Source organism: Amblyomma americanum, chromosome 1 (genome assembly GCF_052857255.1).
Source record: "Amblyomma americanum isolate KBUSLIRL-KWMA chromosome 1, ASM5285725v1, whole genome shotgun sequence".
NCBI classification, from domain to species: domain Eukaryota; kingdom Metazoa; phylum Arthropoda; class Arachnida; order Ixodida; family Ixodidae; genus Amblyomma; species Amblyomma americanum.
Window position 1 is genome coordinate 255265969 of NC_135497.1, and position 20195 is coordinate 255286163.

At 41.9% G+C, this 20195-nt stretch overlaps 1 protein-coding gene across 3 annotated transcripts in view; it reads right to left on the reverse strand.

Annotated features, from left to right (window-relative positions):
• LOC144114956 (transcription factor A, mitochondrial-like) overlaps positions 1-19754 on the reverse strand; it is a 38327-nt gene extending 18573 nt beyond the window's left edge. For all 3 annotated transcript variants that reach the window (XM_077649023.1, XM_077649024.1, XM_077649022.1), the window contains exons 1-5: positions 19622-19754; positions 19125-19288; positions 11610-11680; positions 11381-11530; positions 2497-2592 (exon numbers count right to left, since the gene is read on the reverse strand). In XM_077649023.1, coding sequence (XP_077505149.1) covers positions 2497-2592; positions 11381-11530; positions 11610-11680; positions 19125-19288; positions 19622-19692 — 552 coding nt within the window. In that variant the 5' untranslated portion in view covers positions 19693-19754. The remainder of the gene's footprint in view (positions 1-2496; positions 2593-11380; positions 11531-11609; positions 11681-19124; positions 19289-19621) is intronic.
• Between the last annotated feature and the right edge of the window lie 441 nt (positions 19755-20195).

The following is a 20195-nucleotide window of genomic DNA, read 5'->3' on the forward strand; positions in this document are numbered from 1 at the left end:
ATTTGCTATCAACACAATGACGTGTTATGCTGCCTGTCTTGTACAAGTGCTCCCAATGGCAATCAACACAGTGGCTTCATGCAAGGTGTAGCGTTACAACATGTAAGCTTTTGCTGTGAACTGGCAGTCAATTTCATAAGGGAAGAACAGGTTAACTGATGTTACAAGTGCTGTAACTTGGAGGTGCTGTAATTTAGACAAGAGCTCAGGTAAACAGGAAGCTTTGTCGTTTCTGAACATTTACGAGGTTTGAATACTTCAAACAATACCTGTGGTGCAAATAGAATACCAAATAGCATTCGCAAACATTTGAAATTTCAAATGTTTGCGCACCCCCACTGCAAGCCAAGTAACCTGCTCTGAGATATATTCTTCAATGGTGATGCCTCCTAGGCTGCCCATATATTGATGGTTGAAGAATGTGCGGCTTTCAAACACAGCCTCTTAATGACTATCAAAAATGCAAAATGTTTATTGAAGAGCTCTGTAGGCCATACTTAAATCTCAAAAGATACACAATACTGCATTAATTTAATTATACTGCATCGTCTTTATCATTTAGTGCACACTATTTGTGTCAACAGGGCATGTAAGACAGGCACCTTAGGTAAATTTCAATACTGGTTTTCCAACTATGATAGCTTATATTTTTGCAGTGTATATTTTGCAACTTGTACACTATGTAAATGACTGAGCATTAACTGAACTATTCCCACAGACTTCATGAAGGACTTTTTCCATGCTTTGCAGTAAGCCTATCACATAGACTACTACAAAAGCACAACTGTTATAATACCCCAATTGGCCAGCTCATTTGGTAAGCTGGCCAGATGGCTCAGCAAAGTGTGGTTTTCAGAATTCACTGCATCTACAACCACAGGTTTCAGATGAGCAGCACTCACTGCATTATACATGTATGCAAGTATTATAACACAGAGTTCGGCAATGATTCCAAGGATGTTGAAGGAAGCTTAAACTGGCACCCAAAACAGACCAGCCATTTGCAACAGACTCTAAAGAGAACAGCATTGCCTGAATAAACTGGGTCAGCAGATGCAAAAAGTAACCTTAATGAACAAGTGGAAACGATTGGCCCCTAGCTCTTTATTTTTTACCAGCTGTCTGCTGAAATTTCTTTCAGGTAATCAGCAGTGGCTATGTGCCAGAAAATAAGAAAAACTGGCTTCTTTGGCAATGACAATACACTGTGCACTTTTATCAATATGCTGTTTCGCCACGCTGACCGTATAGGAAGGGGATACTAATCTCCGAGGTTTTCAAAGAGAAGGAACAGTATATGGGTGGAGGGTGAGATTACGTTATTATGCACCTGTACTACAGACTAAGAAATATGATAGAATGTCTCAAAACAGCTACAGCCAAAATTACTTCAAATTCCTCCACTAAATGAAAATCAAGATGTTCAAGGAAGTGTGTGGCCTGGTTAACCCACAGCCAACTTCAATTGTGGTCTTTGTGCCAGCTGTGATTAATTAAAATTTTACGAGGTGGTTTCATGTCCTAAGAACTAGTTTCAAGCAGAATCTGAACCACTTTCTAGCAATCTATTAAGACAGCTTGGCACTGAGAATTACAATTTACGGCTTGGTGTACAACTAAGTTCTAGAGGAATGCACAACAACAAAAAAAGGAAATTCACATTTTATCATTGACCAATTGTCAGAAAAAGCCTCTCTAGATGCACATAGAAATTGAGCAGTTTTGCACCATTTTCGTATCACTTAGGTCTTCAATGCAAAACAGTTCTCAATGAACATAACAAGGCCAACACTCTGCATGATGCAAAAACAACCCTTTCCAGCCCACCTAACAGAAATAATTAAATTTTACTTACACCTTTCCCCCGCAAGTGATATTTCGCAGCTACAAGTTGAGTAACATTGCTTGCAAGATCTTATCAAGGTATTTTACTACAACACCAGTTGCTGTTAGTATGTTGACAACAGCTGTGGAATGCAACCCAGTGAAGCTATGCCACCTGGAACATTGACCTAATTTGTAAAGAGTAGTTTACCTTACATTTTAATACTTCATATTGCTCCTAAGTTTAGCACTTTATGGCTCACCATCTAAAAATGGGCAGCCAGGCCATCCACTGACATTTGCTGCCTATTACTGAAAGCTTCACTGCGCTTTCTGATACACACTTTGCACATAAACAAAAACTGGCACCATCAACTTACGCAGTAGCATTTGCACTAAGACTTTCGACGAGAGGCATGACCAAACACTGCTAAATTGTCAGAACACAGCAAATTCCTACCAAGCTACTATGCAAGCTCTTGCATTTTCACCAATGTAACGAGCAGCACCACGACTGTGCCACCCAAAATGTTGGACACCTTCATAAAGTTTAGCTGTCTTTTTTTCTCAAGACAAAAATTGATTTTTTTGTTTGCAGTCCCATATGTGCACTGCAGGAAAACTGCTTAGAAGCCAGCAGTGGCACTGAGTGTAGAAGGAATAAAAGCACACCTTAGCAGGTTTGTCTTGCAGCTTCTTCCTCATTTCGGTGGAGAATAGCACATAGGCTGACCTGGCCCCTTTGGGTCTGTCCAGCTCTTTCAGTTTCTAGGGAAAAATAAAAAATTCAGTCGATAGCCAACTGGGGTGAAAAGTATTTTGCAGCTTTGCACAAAAAGAAATTCTGTAAAAGAAGTAACTACTCAACGCAATTCGGATAAGGGTACAATATACCCTGCTTACATCAAGCTTTTCTAGAAAAATGTGCTTTAGCTTCAGGCATGAACAAAGATAACATATCAATATTTACGGAGTTTTATTGTACAATACTTACCAAAATGAATGCTAAACGCTAATTTGACACCATAAAGATTTTAACAGAGAACATGTTCAAAAACGCTGACTAAAATAAAAAAAAACCTGCAGAACACAAGACACTGCTCACTTATAAAAGCTTATCACTCATATTAACTTCTTCAGACATTCATCCTCTTGTTGCTAATTATTTGATTCAACAGACTTGAAGGGTTATTTTTATACAATAAAAACATATGTTACAATTACTAACAAGTGCCATGTTCACTTACATTTGCATGTCCTTTAACTTGTGGATTTTTTTTCTACTGCTGCTTGTGACAGTACATACTATTATAATGAAATTTAGGCCAACTATTATATGTTTCTGCAGTGAGAATAAAAAATAAAATGCCTGCAGATCTATCTATCTGATGATGATGATTGCGGATTTTTATGACGCAAAGGCATCTATGGCCAAGGAGCGCCATGGCACAAGATATTTTTCGACTTCTCGAGGCAGGGTCAAAGACCCATCTCCCAAGCGTTTCACCCTAAATAAGCCGAGCACCAGACCAGGAGAAAGCTTGTACCCACTGTATAACCGGCGGGTACCCGGCGGCACTGAGGATCGAACCCTGCAGCTCCCGCATGCGAGGCGGATGCTCAACCACTTGGCCACCGCTGCTGTGTTGGTGTATCTATCTGATCCGTTGACTTGGCACAAATCCTGCCGTATGGCCCAATAGCTAATATGGCACTGTGCCTCAGGACTCTTTTTCTCAGTGGGCATTTACTGGATTTGCCCTACCAAACATTAGCCTTTTTTCCTTGAAGTTGCACCAATATCCAAGCCTTTTCTTTTTTTGCTGCACCTAAATGTGCATGATATCGAATTTTTCTTTTTTAAAATTAGCAACATTTGCAAAAATGCAAAATGAAAGTAGTCAAGGTTGTAAGCTTCAAATGCACAAATTAAAATAATGAATGCCTAAATTTCATTGTAGTACTTCCCTTAAGAGCTGTGAGACACTAGCAAATTTGCCACATTTAGAATGCCACATAAGCATAACAGGTTTTGCAACCTTTCACACATCACACTGTATAACTACCATGGTGCAGTAGCACCGAGCAGCTTAATTCAAATGCTTCTTATCATGCACTACACAATATGATGTACAAGAGGCAGTTGTGGATCAAAGCAACCATTAGGTACTTGCCCGAACAACCAGCTCATGTGCAATAGCAGAAGTAGGAGTCACAAAATTTAAATGACAAGTGCTTGTCAAACTTAAATATTTGTCTATTCGAATAATCCAATTTGAATGATGGTGCAAAATGGCCCATTCTGCATGACCTGGGCAGCTTCTGCACAAGTAACACCATCCAGTATGTTGGAAAACTGTACTTCAGTTTCGAATTCGTTTTTTTTTTTGTACGAGTTTCATGACTGAGTATTTTTAAACTTGCCTAGAAACCTGTTAACGTAGAGCAATCATGGCGAGTATGGCGTCCTTGTCTCATAATGACGCCGCTCAGCAACAGCTGTGTTATCCCTGTTCCGCAGCATCACCACTTGACTGTAGATGCAAGCCGCAGTTCTGTGTGAAAAGATGACGTCTATTCGCCTGACTTTAGTTCGGACAGAAATGACGGCTCTGCCCAGTCCATACTGTCAACAGGTGCCTGACTGTAGCCTTTTTTTTCACAGCTGCAGAGGAGATTAGCTCCTTTCCGAGCCTCTCTGAAGGTACCCGGTCTGAACAGTTCGGTGCTACCAACAGTGTAGCAGATCGAGTTTTTTCCAATACAGCCCGGCGTTGACCTTGGCACTGCACTGTGGAGAAGCCCAAAGTGCCTTGCATGAGCTATTATTTTTTTTTACTGACTGGATAGTTGCTTAGCATGAAGAGTTCTGTAACTTTTAATACTAGTTTCTGACATAGTAATGCATAAAATTGTATATCCTACATTTTTATTGTCCTATTTTCTGAGTGACCATATCTGATATATTTGTGAATTTTTGTGCAAGTCTTTCAAATTGTGCCAAATGTCCTTTTTTCTTCGCAACCAAGCAATGTCCTGTTTTTTGGCTTTATCTCATTTTAAAGGGAGCTCTATTAACTACACTATAAGCTGCAATTAAGCAAATGCTTTAAATTATTGGGTGAATACATTTCTTACACAAACCACCCCGAAATTTCCTGTCTTTCCACAGTAAGGGAAGAGTTAAATTCACAATAGATGTTTGCTCACCAATCTTTCGTTCCCTCAAAAGTAAATTACTTTACTTGTACATTAGCTTTTCCTAGTCGTGGTGCTTCTCAACAACACCTGTCCCAAACTTTTGGGAAGGACCTTTGAAAATACTAAAAATAAGCATCAAAAAACAAACTTGTTATGCAGTTAAACGTACTTTGAAAAACACTAAAAGATGTTCAGCCATGCAAAATCACTGTCCTGGGGTGTTTCAGAAGAACAAAGGAGAACAACCATCACCCACAAAATACTTAATATAAATAATCGTCGAATGTACTACATCTACAGAGTGTTCTTGTTTTAATCTGTACAGATTTTTCTTTAAAAAGCCGTGAAAGATGCGACAATGCAGCCTTTGCAGGTGAATTTTAGAGCAGGGCGAACATTATGTCCATGGTAGTAGGTAGTTAAAAGACTATTCACTAACTCTTATTAACTAATTAATCTTTATTTCTGGCTTTAGGGCACAATATTATATGGCAGATCAGGGGCAATCAATATCATAGGCATACCCGGGTCATAAAATTTCTAGTCATCAGTGGTTTGAGATATAAAACATGGAATTATACACTCAAAACGCCCCAACACCAAAACAGACAGCCGAAATGTGCCAGAAGTGGCATAACCCCACTTCAAGCCAGGAGACTCAAAAGCTCCAAGCCAGGAGGTCACAAAAAAAAAAAGCTCACCCACATATAAAATTATGAGAGATATACACCTGACTTGTAGCATTCCCGGTTAGGCGCTCCCAACTTGGCCACTTGACAAAGCGCAGTAATGCAGATGCATGCTACATGGGGTTTCCAGTGCATTCCTGGTTTTGGTAAAGCGGAGAAGGTGGTAATGGCTGCCAGTCTCAATTGCCGCTTCACCTAGACAGCTGTGCCAATACATTTTCTCTCCCTGTGCTGCCACGCTGAATGCTGCATCAGCCCCATAATTCATTGCTGAAGCACAGCAGTTTCTTTGGCGTATTGGCTCTGTGCTTGAAGTGTCGCCTGCCCCATCCTTAGGTTTATAATTTGTCTCCAACAGTGCAGAGAGGAACGGTGCCAGTCGGCCCGATGCCCAACGAATGCTGCTTTATTTTTTCGCCTTTAACCCCACCTCCCACCGGGATGAAGTGTGGCTATACTACTTCTGGCACATCGCACGTATTGTTTTTCAATATCAGGTCATCCTGCATGCGCTATCAATATCTCGAACCATAGTGCCAATTTTGGAAGTTTTAAAAACTCGGTGTTGAATTTGTAGAGCTAAGCTTACCTGCTTAGTGCATTAATCACCGAAAGCTGTTATAGCTTTGGCTTAAAACTTTGGCCCTGCATTTGGAAGTGAAATCTACATTGTTACCCACAAGAGAAAGTCTATAAAAGGATACAACTTGAAAAAACAGCAGTTGTTAACACTGGGCCAAGGGCCGCGGCGTCCTGTATTACTCCGCCCGACAATCTCAACGGTAAATGAAATAAGATTTTAATGTTTGATTATATTAAACAAGCCGGGTATCAAAATTCTAGAGCTGATAATTTTTTTATTGTAATTAGCTTCTTGGTTAGATAACAAGAAAAACTATGGACTACTTTTTTGTCGTGGAGAAATTCTTTGCAGCGGTCCTGAATGTGGGCAGAGCTTCGCTGCAGACTTAAAGGTGCACTAAAGAGGGATCTGAACTCATCTTTTTACCGCGGGAACTCTATCTACATGTTCCGGGCATTCTTAGAAACTTTGAATTATTGTCCTGTGCGGCCGATTGCCCTAATTAAACCGTATTAAACGCCCCGGCTCCTGCCCTTTTTTTTTAACTGAACACGGTAGGTAGGAGGAGTCACCCAACGTGTTAGCCAGTCCTGTGGCGGCTTGCCGCTCTGCCATCGGCAGAGTGATACGTAAATCAGAGTCCACTTGTATTTTTATTTTCGTGGGCCTGATTTGCGGCTATATTGTCTGTGACTGAAGCTGTTCATTCACAGAAACCTAAAAATAAAATAAAAGTGAAAGCGAAGCCGCCACTAGACTGGCTGAAAGGCACTCCATGCGTTGGTTGACTCCGCCTACCTACCGCGTTGAGTTCAAAAAAAGGCGGGAGCCAGGACGTTTAATCCGATTTAATTAGGGGAATGGCCGCACAGGACAATAATTCAAAGTTTCTAAGAATGCCCGGAACGTGTAGATGGAGTTCCCGCGGTAAAAAGACGAGTTCAGATTCCTCTTTAGTGCACCTTTAAGTTGCATCCGACTATAGGCATGCTAATGCGCATCAGTGAAATCTTATCTGGCCACCCATCCCTTCCCACCTTCTCTTTGCCCCTCTTCCCTTGCACTTTTCCTCACACCTAAATGTGCAGGGTAATTACCTCCCTCCACTTTGCCACCTGCCACATCTGGCACACCACAGTTGGCAGGTGGCGACCATTGAACTGAACTATATTAAATTAACTTCAATCCAATGCTGTTAAACTGTGGCAGGTGGTGACCATTGAACTGAACTATATCAAACTAACTTCAATCCAATCCAATTCACTAAATAATTAAGACCTTATGGCTGTTGCTGTAGATTCCATGGCAGAGCTATATGGCTAAACCATAGATTAAACAGGTTTTGCAGTAAAAGTTCATGAACATAATCATGGACACATTGTCTGCATGGCGCGCACAATCAGCGTGCACAGACTGCAGTTTCATGCCTTTCATAGCTTTTTAAAGAAAAATCTGTACTGATTAAATAAAGACACCTGGTATAAGCACAAAGTGCATGAGGAAGGGTAGGACGGAACAGAAGGTCAATTCATTGAGCACATCAGGCTTAGCACACATTATACAAGGCGTCTTTTCAAAATAGACCAAAACGTGTCAGTTTGATATACGGAGGCAAGTAAAATGAAGAGGACACTTCGCCACTCAGCTAAGTTCACTCCTCTGTGCAAGTGCATTGTTTCTGACAGGCAAAAATTAAGAGACGATTATGAGCAACATGCATCACACACTAGTCGGTATATGTGGGGTGTCACAGCACTGAATATCCTATGCACCTAACTACCTTGCTTCTCGCCTTACGTGGCAATGTTAACTTTACGAGGAGTCATAGGTGTTAATAGTGGCATGTGTATGAAGACAATCTATTGGTTTTGGGACAGTGAATTATTACGAACGCCTTTATTTCAAGCACTTTTTGGAAATATCGCTAAGTCACTATCTGATAATTGCAGTGCTAGATATTCGCTGCTCAAAATTTCTTGCACAAGCCTAACCGTATTTAAAAAGAACTGCAGAAACTGCGAAATGAATTCGGTGAGTAACTATATGACTTCAGTGAAAGCTGGGCAGTGGCTCGTACACCAGTAGAAAGGCGAGCACAAAGCATGTCATCAGACAAAAATGATGCAACAAGAACACTAGGCTTGGAAGTACAGCACAAGGTAAATGCACTGAAAACTATGTGAGCAAATGTCGAAACAGAGGCTGCGTGGTTGCGTACCAGTTCTCTGTTTTCTGACAAACCACGCTTGTTTTATGCAGCACTTGCCAATTCCATGCGTTTTTGTGTAAAATTGGAGCAGGTTTGAGTGATATATTAATCATTTATTGCAGAGGGCATGATTTCTTTTTCAGAAAACTCTTCATAAAGTTGCAAGCAAACCACTGTTAAGTGAGCGTCTGTGAGTGCCGCCAACTTATCCACACTTGTGGAGCGAAATGGTGGAAGTGGAAAAAATGGGAAGTGCGCTCGTGCCTCGTGGTGTTCTTATGTGGTGTTGTCCCCTTGTCTTGATTGTAGCGCTCCCTAGTCTCAGTATGTACGACCAACTAGCCCCCTACAAAGCTTTACTGAAAGAATGGCACAGTAGTGACATTACGACATGAACATTACGAATTGCTAATACCATAAATACCAAAAGGCGCTTTGTCTTTAGCTTCCGCTAGAGTCACTGGAAGCTTTCCCAGAGTACCGCATTCCTCCTCTCCAAGCCACCGGATTTGGAAGGTATATGGGAGTCGCTACCTCTTGTTTCCAGCGCAACAATCACTCTTGTAATGCCATGCCCTCGCGACTTCACCATTTTAAGAGATAGTTTAAAACCAACTGTAGTTAGCCCAGCTCAAAATGACAATGTCGTGAAATAACACTAACTAGAAACAGGAAACGAGAATTTTTGAACCTCGTTTAAGCAGCACCTTGTGCACTTATGCAGGCCTTAGAGGAGAGCCCAGAGCCATTGAAATGGCGCCACTATATGTAATTTACCTCTTACGGCTCGTTCTACCTATTCTCGCAACAGTGGGCTGTGGCAGCCAAGCCCGGCGGCTGGGGAAAACGAATGCGGTACCCTAAAATTTTTTTCAGTGACTTAAGCTTCCACTAGTGTTCCTGTATATGCTGCCACAGGAAGCAGAGCTGTGTGAAGGCCCGCTATTATGTTCTAAGCTCTGCAGGAAAGCCGATCGTGTGGCAGGAGCCATGATTGCAGCATCGCCGGTAGTATTCGGTATTTCACTTGCTTTATCATAGTCCGCAAGTTACAATGAACCAGAAAAATCGTTTTTCTTTCTCAAATTCGCAGCCACTGATGTAAGAGTGCAGCAGTCTTTCGAAGAAAAACGCTACATCAAAAACTTGATCGTGACATAACTTGTCCAGACATCTTCGGTGATTTCCACAGTGTTTTGCTGCATCATGGCATGAAAGGGATCGCCATGCATTTCATTAAGCATTCAGTTCTGCTTGCAGTAGCCTGTGAATTTCCACTCCAGCCAAGGCGTAAGGCATCGGCTGTTACGGAGCATCTCGGTACTGTCATCATCGCCACTAAATCTCACACATGTGCAGCTGTGTGCCCGGTGCTCTGGTAACGGTAACCAAGTACGTGCTATGCTAAATAGAGACATTTAGCATAGTGTGTACCTCCACTGCTACCGTGTACCACTCGTCGCCAGTGACAGTGCCAGTACCAGAGTGCACGGGCAGATGATGCCAGATGCCTGCACATGGTGCCTCAGGGAGATCTGAGCATGCAAAGAAGCAGTGCTGAATCTGGGAAGTCGGATGTGCCGTAACGAATTGGAATATTTAACATTAGCGTGATCAGGTGATTGCCAATCTGCAAATGGCGTTATGAGCGGTGCAGGGGAAACAGTCGCACAACTCTGCTCCCTGCAGAAGCATAGACAAGTACAGAAACACCAGCTTCCACCGAGTTCAGTGATTTTTGCAGCAAACATAAACACTGCATTTTTTTAACAGTAATAAAAGCACATGTATGTTGCTTTGTTTTCTTTTCTTCTTTCATGTCATTTGCATGATGAATACCAACCAACCAGCCCCGATGGAAAACTTTCTGAAATGACAATGCACTGGTCCAGTCTTTACCAAAATAATGCCATGAAAATTGGGGCTGCTTGGAGACGTATAAAAGCTGAGTGACAATGCGAGCAAAATAAGCACTTCAGTTTTCACAGGCACGACCATGTATAAGCTTCCTTATTGCATAATGTGCGTCTTCAAATATGATCAACCCTTTTCTCTTGTTCCCATTAGTGAACTAGAACATGTATAAACACCACAGACAAACTCTGCTGCTGTCACTAACCTTGTATGATGACGACAGAACCAAGCTACTTGGTACTTTAAGAATGACGCTATGAACATTGCTTGAAGGCAGAACAAACACCAAAAAGTAAACTAGTATGAAATGGATGGTATAAAAAGCAGCCAGCTCTGCTGACATTGAAATAGAATGAATTACAGATTGAAATAAATAAATAAATAAAGCAACGAAAGTATAAAGTAATGCACCTAATTAAATTTTTGCAGTATTACAGGCTGCTTCAAGATTTGCTACTATGAGGTTTAAAATTAACTTTTATCGTTTAACTGTAACAAAAATATTTTGTCACATTGTGATCACCTCCCAAGATGTACCTACTGCTTGCCCAGGACAATGCTAAACACAGTGAAAATCCTATTTGATAGCTGCGTCGTTCATTTTTAAGCTGAAATTAAGTGCAGCACATGCAACTCGTGGCCCTTAACAGCTGCATGGTGGCTTGCTGACATTAAAGTTCACTCAACTTTTTGAGTTTAACTTAATATTTGTCACAAGAATGGGTCAATGCTGCCATAACAAAGGAGCTTTCATGCAACAGTGCCTTTTCTTGTGCTGTGCACCATAGCACGCTCAGAGCACCAGGACACAAGTGTGACCTGAGAAAAGCCACACACATGAGAATATGCAAGCTAAAAACAAGAGGATTCAGTTGTATTCCGCAGTTATAAACTACATTTTTTTTTTTTTTTCAAAATGAGCCTGTCAGTGGTACCCAACAGCCACATCTACATACTCACATCATTCAACCTCCTTTTGCTGACTTTCAACTTCTTGTTGAGCCTGACTTCTGCAAGGGCCTCTTTCTGCTGGTCAGTCAGTACAGAAGTGTAGGCAGCCTTTTCTTTCTCGTATTGCTCAAAGCGTTCCCGAGACATGGCAGCATATTTCTACAATTGAAACATTAATATAGTTAGAAACTGAGCTGAGCCATCTCCATGCAAAAATCAGTGGTGTAAAAATACTCACACTTTTTGTAACTTCATCCACTGTTCTCCATTTTCCCGCAACTTTTTTAATGACTTCAGTGGGTGTAAGGGCTGCAATAATTAAAAACAAAAGGTAAAAATATTGCTTTTTAACAACTTAATTTACATCATAGCTCTAATGCCGTTTTTTATAACTATGAATTTAATTTCCCTGAGCTAAACTGCCCTGGCACTAAAATACTGGTAAAGAATGTGCATACACAAAAATAAGTTGCAATGCCCGAGCCACAAGAATTGAAGGGTTTCCCAAATAAACACCATCCTTCATATTTTATTTAAGATAACTACTTCCTGCAGCAAGTGGCCAAAGGTCGAGAAGGTCGGACTGGCAGCGGCAGGTACGCTTCTACAGAGACTGCCTTTTCCAACAAGTTCAGCGGGGAGATTCTCGACCTTCGGTGAAGATGAGAAGTTGGCAGGAATGCAGTTGCCTGGTCGACCAAACATCTGAGTTTCTCTGGTGGAATATGCTCATCCACCTTTGTTCCAGTCAACAAGAGAGGACTTCGACAACCAGCAACGTTCACACTGCTGAAGGCGTGCACCTTCCGGAGTTCGTACGCCGGACACTTTCACTGGGACCAAAGTTTGCTGTGCAGCCTAAGAAGTCTCGACCAGAGCTCCTTTCCATGGTGAGGCAAGTTTCTAAGCTAGCGCCGGACAACAAACGTGACTGATGTATTTCGGAGGGCGTGGGTGTTCTAATGCGGGGCAATTTTTCATCTGTCAGTTTGCCTTTGAAGCGTGTCGAGCGCTATTTGAAGGAATAGGATCTATGTGTTCTAGCAGCAGACAAGCACGGGGGATTCGCTGTGATTCCTACCGTTTTGTTAAAAGAAAAGGCTAAGCACGCGATTGAGGTGTCTTTCAACCGTTTTGGAATACGAGATTTTCAAAGATAAAAGCCCAAGCAAAAAGGTTGTGCAATAAGTTTGAGCTAACGAGACTCGCAAAACAAATTGAGAAAAGCAAGGCCAATAGCCTCAAACTATTTTTCTCCGTAAAAACACACAAAGTTGACTGGTCCTTGCGCGCTACTGTCACGGAGTGGGGGACGTGGCAAAAGGCGATTGCCTCCTTTTTGCAGGTGGGGCTGAACCTCCTAAATGTTGACAATCATTTTTTGATAAGGAATTCGGAAAGTGTCATTCAGTTTTTACATAGCCAGTGTGGGATGTGCTGCAAAGTTTTTTCTATTGACATAAAAGACCTGTTTTATCTCTACCGCACGAAGGCCTACTGCAGTCTGTCGAAGAGTGCATTGTTAAGTTTGGGGCTATCAAATTTCAAAACTCAGCTGGTGTGAGTGTAGGCGGGTTCGTGGAAATGCTTTCTATGTATCTACAGTCCACGGCTGTAACATGGTGCGATGACGTCTTCATACAAAAAGAAGGAATTTGCATAGGGTCGAGCATCGCTCCTATTTTGAGTGATATATTTTTAGCACAACTTGACAGGGCCTTAGCCGACTCCCTTACAGACTCAAAAGTCTTACGAACCTTTCGGTATGTAGGTGACTTTTTAGTACTTTTAAATGTGAACGATCCTGGCTTTGACGAGGAAGTAGCACGCACGTTAGCCATTTTTGAGGCTGGCCTAAAGTCGCTTGTTTTAACCCACGAGGTTCCCGATGGGTCGTCCCTTAGGTTCTTGGACCTCAGGCTTGCTTGTTCGGATTCGCATGTGTGCTGGGTATACGAGCCGCGAGGTAAGAAAGCGCTGCTACCTTTTGCTTCGGCGCACACGAAGCTTGCAAAACGAGGCATTGTGAAAACCTGCCTGTCCAATGCCCTACAAAAGTCCTGCATCCACTTAGTTGGAGACAGTTTCTGGAGGCAGATTGATCGCATAAGGGTGAGCGGCTATCCCCCCCTTCTACTTTGTGCTGTGGCGGAGGGCATCCTCAAGAAGCAAAAGGATGACAGTGGCAAAGTTGCAAAAGAAAAACCAGATAAAAAGAGCGTTGTTGTCTTGCTGTATATTCACACTTTGTCCCACAATCTCAAGAAGGTTGCCTGGAGAATGAACATCAATGTGGTGCTTTCAGCACCCAAAAACTAAGCAGGCTCTGTAGGCTGACGAACCCATTGGGAGAACAAGGTTCAGGCTGCAGGATATGACATGCCAACAGGTATGTCGATTGTACTGAAGGCATCGTTTATAAGATACCACTGACATGCGGCTGTTTTTACGTAGGTCAGAGTGGAAGATGAGTGAACGAGCGTTTCCGAGAACATGCCAACAATGTGAAACAAATGCGGGAAACTTTGGCAATTCAATGCTGTGACCATGAATATGAGGGTGGCGGCCATTGTGCTCCGGACTTCCCACAATCTGTAACTATCGACCGGTATCCTTCGCAGATCACAAGGGAGATATTAGAGGCGCTAGAGATTGATAGGACGGGCAGTGGTTGCGTAAGCACGCCATCAATCGGCCTTTCAAAAAAAGGAGATGATGTATCTGAGCAAGAATGAGTGACAAGACTTTTTGTATGCTGCTGTCATTGTTAGTTTCTGTCTTCCCCCCTCTCATGTGCCTATATATCTTTCGATGTTTCCAATAAACGTCAGTTGGAAGTTAGCGCTTGTCCTTCGTCTTTCTTTGCATCTGTGTGGTTTTTTTTTGCGCTTTTCGTCTTACAACTCAGAGCAGATAATGCCACTGTGGCACTGTGGGTAAATAAATAAATAAATAAATAAATAAATAAACACAGGATTAGGAACATACTTAGTTTTTTCGAAGGAAGAATATGATTTGTAAAGCTTGTGAATTTCACTTTCGTGATCCAATTCACCTAATCACACATAGACGCTCCACACAACCTTAGTGCCAGTGCAACTCACATGATAGGTTGACACCTTAATGTCAATGTCAGCATGAGATGCAATACCATGAAGCATGGTTGCTCATAAATTTTTTGCTGATTAGCTGAAAGAGGGCTAATAATAATAATAATAATAATAATAATTGGTTTTTGGGGAAAGGAAATGGCGCAGTATCTGTCTCATATATCTTTGGACACCTGAACTGCGCCGTAAGGGAAGGGATAAAGGAGGGAGTGAAAGAAGAAAGGAAGAATAGGTGCCGTAGTGGAGGGCTCCGGAATAATTTCGACCACCTGGGGATCTTTAACGTGTACTGACATCGCACAGCACACGGGCGCCTTAGCGTTTTTCCTCCATAAAAACGCAGCCGCCGCGGTCGGGTTTGAACCCGGGAACTCCGGATCAGTAGTCGAGCGCCCTAACCACTGAGCCACCGCGGCGGGGCGAAAGAGTTGGCCGGATTTATTTATTTTTTTTTTTGAAAGAGGGCTACAATAAATAAATCCGGCCAACTGCTACATCACCAAACTTAAAATGGGCCTCAAATCGGGCTTTGCCATTCAGTAGCATAACAAGGTGGGTTTAATGTCAACTTAGCAACAGATATTTCAGAGCATGTGCATGTGTTAAAAGAATCTCATGACTAGGAATAGACTTCTACCAACTATTCAATAAGATACAAATCTGAAATATCACAACTTCGTTAGAATTACCCTGACACTTAACATTCTATGAGCCACAGAAAAAGAACTTAACTATGACCAAAATTTGAGCCTGCAGTTTAAATACCAAAGGCAGCCAAACTTCAATATTTGAAAAAATTATGTTAGTTAATTCACCAATTCTGATCCACAGGGCACATAACGGCTCTTTTTTCTAAGTTTTATGTCTCGTCTTTATTCCTCTCTAACAGAAAAACTAAAAAGCAAGCATGTTGTAAAAAATGCCCAAAGAGCCCACACTACATTTACAAGCAACAAAAAGAGGGTCCTACAAATGGCAGACACACCATAAAAGCTACTTTACTAGTTCACACAGTTAACATTAATGGTACAGATAACCTTCTTTGGAAGAAAAAACATACTTATTCATGAAGTATCGGGTCTCCCTGGCTTTGTTTTAATCACTGAAAATAAATTCATTTGTTGATGATACAGCTTTCTAGTCCTTTTGAACAATCACATTATAATGCAAAAGCATTTCACATCACAGCTGCCATTTGGAAAGAACAGCTGGTTTAGGAAAAAAAAGAGAGAAATACATTATTCAAGCAACTGAGGTCTCAGCCATGACCTTGGAAGAACGGTAACCTTTCAGTCAAAGGTGTCACTAATAAGCACTAAATGTGGCCATGGAAGTCTCTGAAGGAAGTTGGGAGGAATGGTTGAGCTCTCCGAGACATAAGCAGCGTTAGCTGGGAGAAGGCAGTAGTGACTTGATAGCTCTGAGCTAAACCCAACAAAAGTGGTTAGGGCTAGGATGCACCCTGTATACTTGGTACTTATGGCCGGCAGGGGCAGTCTTGCTTCAAATAGGTGTACTATTTAACCCTGCCTGAAAAATGAGGCCTTGCCTTGAGCAATGAGGGTTAAATGGCTGTCAAATGAGGAAGACAAACACCAATAATTAACTGCAGAGGTTTCTACAAAATGGGTTCCAAGATGGTGCTTGTTTCGATGCAGTACCTCAGTCAAGGTGTCTGTAGTAGAACTTCTTGTTGGGATCGCTTGTTTATTTTGACCCCGAAAAGGGTGTTAATACTACAGGACATCACACAAAGTGTGAAGATGACCATGCTGTAGCACTGCCCTGTCACCCTGCTATATGCCATCCTGCAGTGCTAATACTGAAAATTGGTTTTTGGGGAAAGGAAATGGCGCAGTATCTGTCTCACATATCTGCAGACACCTGAACCACGCCATAAGGGAAGGGAAAAAAGAGGGGCTAAGAGAAGAAAGGAAGAAAGAGGTGCCATAGTGGAAAGCTATAGAATAGTTTTGAGCACCTAGCGATCTTTAACGTGCAATGACATCGCACAGCACACGGGCGCCTCAGCGTTTCACCTGCATCGAAACGCGGCCGCCGTGGTCGGGTTCAAACCCGGGTACTCTGAATCAGTAGCCGAACGCCCTAACCATTGAGCCACCACGATGGGTGCAGCACTAATACTAGTTTCTGTCAACACACACATAGCACAGAACAATGAGACGAGAAGAAAGGATAAAACAAACACTAACTGACATCTGAAAGTTTGTTTATTCAAAGTAACATTCTCAAGGAAACAATTGTGCATGCCCAGCCACTTCTGTAAAAACAGCTCAGTGATATGACTTGCGACAACAGGAGAAAGGATGCATATCAGGGTTAACAAGATCAACTACGAAAAGAAAAAAAAAAGGATGTACCTATTTCCAGTGATGAGCAATTGACCCTAAAGGGACCTGACCATCGAAGAACTCAAGCAGTACAATAGAAATCACCTTGAATTGAGGGCAAGTTCTCTCAAAAAGAGCGACAGATGAAACACTCACACCCATGTCGCTTCCCGACTTGTGAATTAGTGAAGCCTCAAGAATTTTCCTGGCTAACTTATCTCTGGCACACCCAAGAACGTCTGTGTTGCTTAGCTATGGGTGAAAACCACACGCTTTGCAGTGCATTGACAGGTGCATATCACTGATGGAATTAACTGATGCGACATGCTCTTTTAATTGGTCATTTACTCTTTCCTTACTGTGCCTATTCAAATCGTTCAATTCAAATCATGGTCTAAAGTTCCCAATTCTGAGCAATGTGGGACGCTTCTGGACAAGTAATGCCATTCAGTATGTTGCAAAAGAACTGTACTTCAGTTTTGGGATCATTTTTTTTTTATCAGCCACGTGAGGTAGTATTTTTAAACTTCATATGAAACCTGTCAACATGGAGCGAATGCAAAAAATAAACTGCCACATTGTGCAGGTAAACACTCTATAAACCTTTCACTCAAAGCAGCAAAAAAAAAACTTCATTCTTAAAAGACCTAGGTAAGACTAGTTAGGACCACTGCCAAAATAAATCAGCTCATTACACTACTGCTTAGCTTATTAGGTATACCGACTACAAACTTGTTCCTAATTCACAAATTTAGTAACTTAATGAGAATGCTCCCATTGGTGGCATGACACATCAAGCTTCACATCTATACAGTAATCAAATTTTAATCCATGCAGTGCTTGCAAATGCATGCAGCAGTGCATCTGTCTCGTGTATTTAGCTGTTATATGAGGTATTGAATTGTGAATTGTGCAATTTTCTAATCGAATTGAACATGACTATTTAGCAAAAACTGGCCCGAGTACCAAACCAAAAACAGAATACATATTTTCTCAATAAATGTACTTCCATCATGAACACACTCACGTAATGAATGCACCTGCTATATTGGTTGGCAAGCTATAAATTTTCCGAATATGTTAAACTGCCCCCTTAAATATTCATAAATTTTTGTACAAGAAGTTTACCTATTTTGAGAGCAAATAACCTACCACAGTAGCTCAGCAGTTTTGGCATTTGCCTACTGAGGCCAAGATCATGGGACTGAATCCCAGTCACAGCGACTGATATTTGATGGAAGCAAAATGCAAAGATGCCTAAGTGCTGGGCGACACCAGTACACACTGAAAAGCCAAAGGTGGTCAAAATTAGTGCAGAGCCCTTCACTATAATGCCTCTCTTTGCCCTGCATGTGCAGCTTAGGGATGTTAAAATGTGTTAATTTACACACACCAAGGTTTCCTTGAAATTACAGAAGGAAAAACTGAAAGGTACAGCTGCTGGTACAGCTCATCTAGTCTAGAAAATATGGCAGGTGAAGACATGCACATGTGGACACACTCGTCATCAAGAGAAAGGCCGTCCCGTTCTTTTTTTTTTTCCCCCACAAAACACTGTAATGAAGAGACTACACACAACTGCATGCATGCAGAGAGCTCAAATTATTATGCAACAGTGCAAATGACTCTTCACAACCGTCAAAAAGCATATAAGCTAGAATTCCGTAACGCCATGTGCACACATCACATCGGTGATTGAAACATAACGAGCTCCACTAAGGGAAGAAAACTTCAAGTGTAATAAGCGCATTATGCATTAATATTCCACTACAAATGAAAACATTCAAAGATGCAAAATATGAGATTTTATAATTAAATACCTATGAACTGAGGAACATATATTTAAAGCCTTTCATATTTGCCCAAGCCTACTTGTCAAGTAGGCTTGGGCAAAGTAGGAAAATAACAAATGCTAATGCTGGTACTACAAGCTTTCATACGTTAGACTGGATGCAATCACGGTAGGCTCCGAGTAGCGTCTTCATGCCTCACTAGGACAGCTTAAGTCGTCACGCAAGATGATAATCTAAAGAATCCGTAAAGAAATTATGACCAGTGCAGCTAAATCCTGCGTTTCTGCACATCCCTAGTTGTCGCCTTTGAATGAAGCACTGACGTCGTCGAGGTCACAGCATGTCGAGTACCGACTATAAAGAGACAATGGATAGCATAACGAACCTGTGCCTTGAAGGTCCCATATGCACTCGGCCTTGTTCTTATTTCTTTTTACCGACCCTATACATTTGCGCACTTTAAGTTAGACACTTGCGCACCACATAACGCCTTCCACACCTGGATTTTCCTTCAGGACGGCTTTTCTGGCGTCCGCTGCGAAGAGGATGAAACCAGAGGGTGGTCGTTTCGGTGCTGGTGGAAAGGTGCTAGTATTGCCATGCTTCTGAGTCGCCAATCCTCGTGCGGAATCCTGGAGTAACCGGGTGCAGCTGCTGGCTCCGCTAATGTGTGGAACACCACAGAAGAGAATGTGATACTTTAAAGGGCACAGCTCAAGCAGAGGTGGAGGATAAGTACAGAGTTATTGCTGCCCATAACACATATATGAAGGTAAGGGTTCGCACAAATTTACAAAAATTACTTGCGCATCACTGTTGTTTAGCACAGAGCGAATATCGAAGATCATACTGCAAATCGAGATTCTAAGAATTGCTCTATGAAGCAAATATTCCGCTGGAGACCACGCTGCAGCACTCAGTCATGGATCTGTTTACACTGCGTCGATTACAGACATACTTAATTTTGGAATGTTCAAGGTTTAGAAACGGTCATACCATAAACTACGTCCAATAGCTTGCTTGTTCGCAAAAAATCCCCTCAGAGCGGCCGACATGCTTAGCGCCATTTTCCATCAACCATTGACGTCATTTTTGTTGTTTCAGGAAGGCAGCGCCTGGTTAAAGCCTGGTGACGCGCGCGTGTTTCAAGAAACTGATACTGAGTCGAAAAGACAGAAAACACCAAAATTCAAAGAGAATGGTGATTTGTTTTTGTTTTCAACAACCTCAAACAATTACTTATGTTATTTGCTTTAAGAACCGAACTGTAGCACTGTAGTTCATGGTTTCGTTCCTGAGCCATTTTTTCTCCATGCACTGAAGAAATGTTCCAAAATTGAGCTGTCTTATTGGTTCAAAACTGGAAATGTACCGACAATGTCGTGCACTTGCGACCCCAGAATAATCTCATAATCTGCTTAGAGCTGCTGAAAGTTTCAGGATGTCTTCGACAGCTGACGGGCGTTGTTCTGAAGCTCAGCTGTGCAGGCGTGCAGGCCTCACGGTACCTACTTAAAGGGGTGGACACACCAAATTTTTGGTTGACGTGTTCTTTGTTTCAAACTAAGTT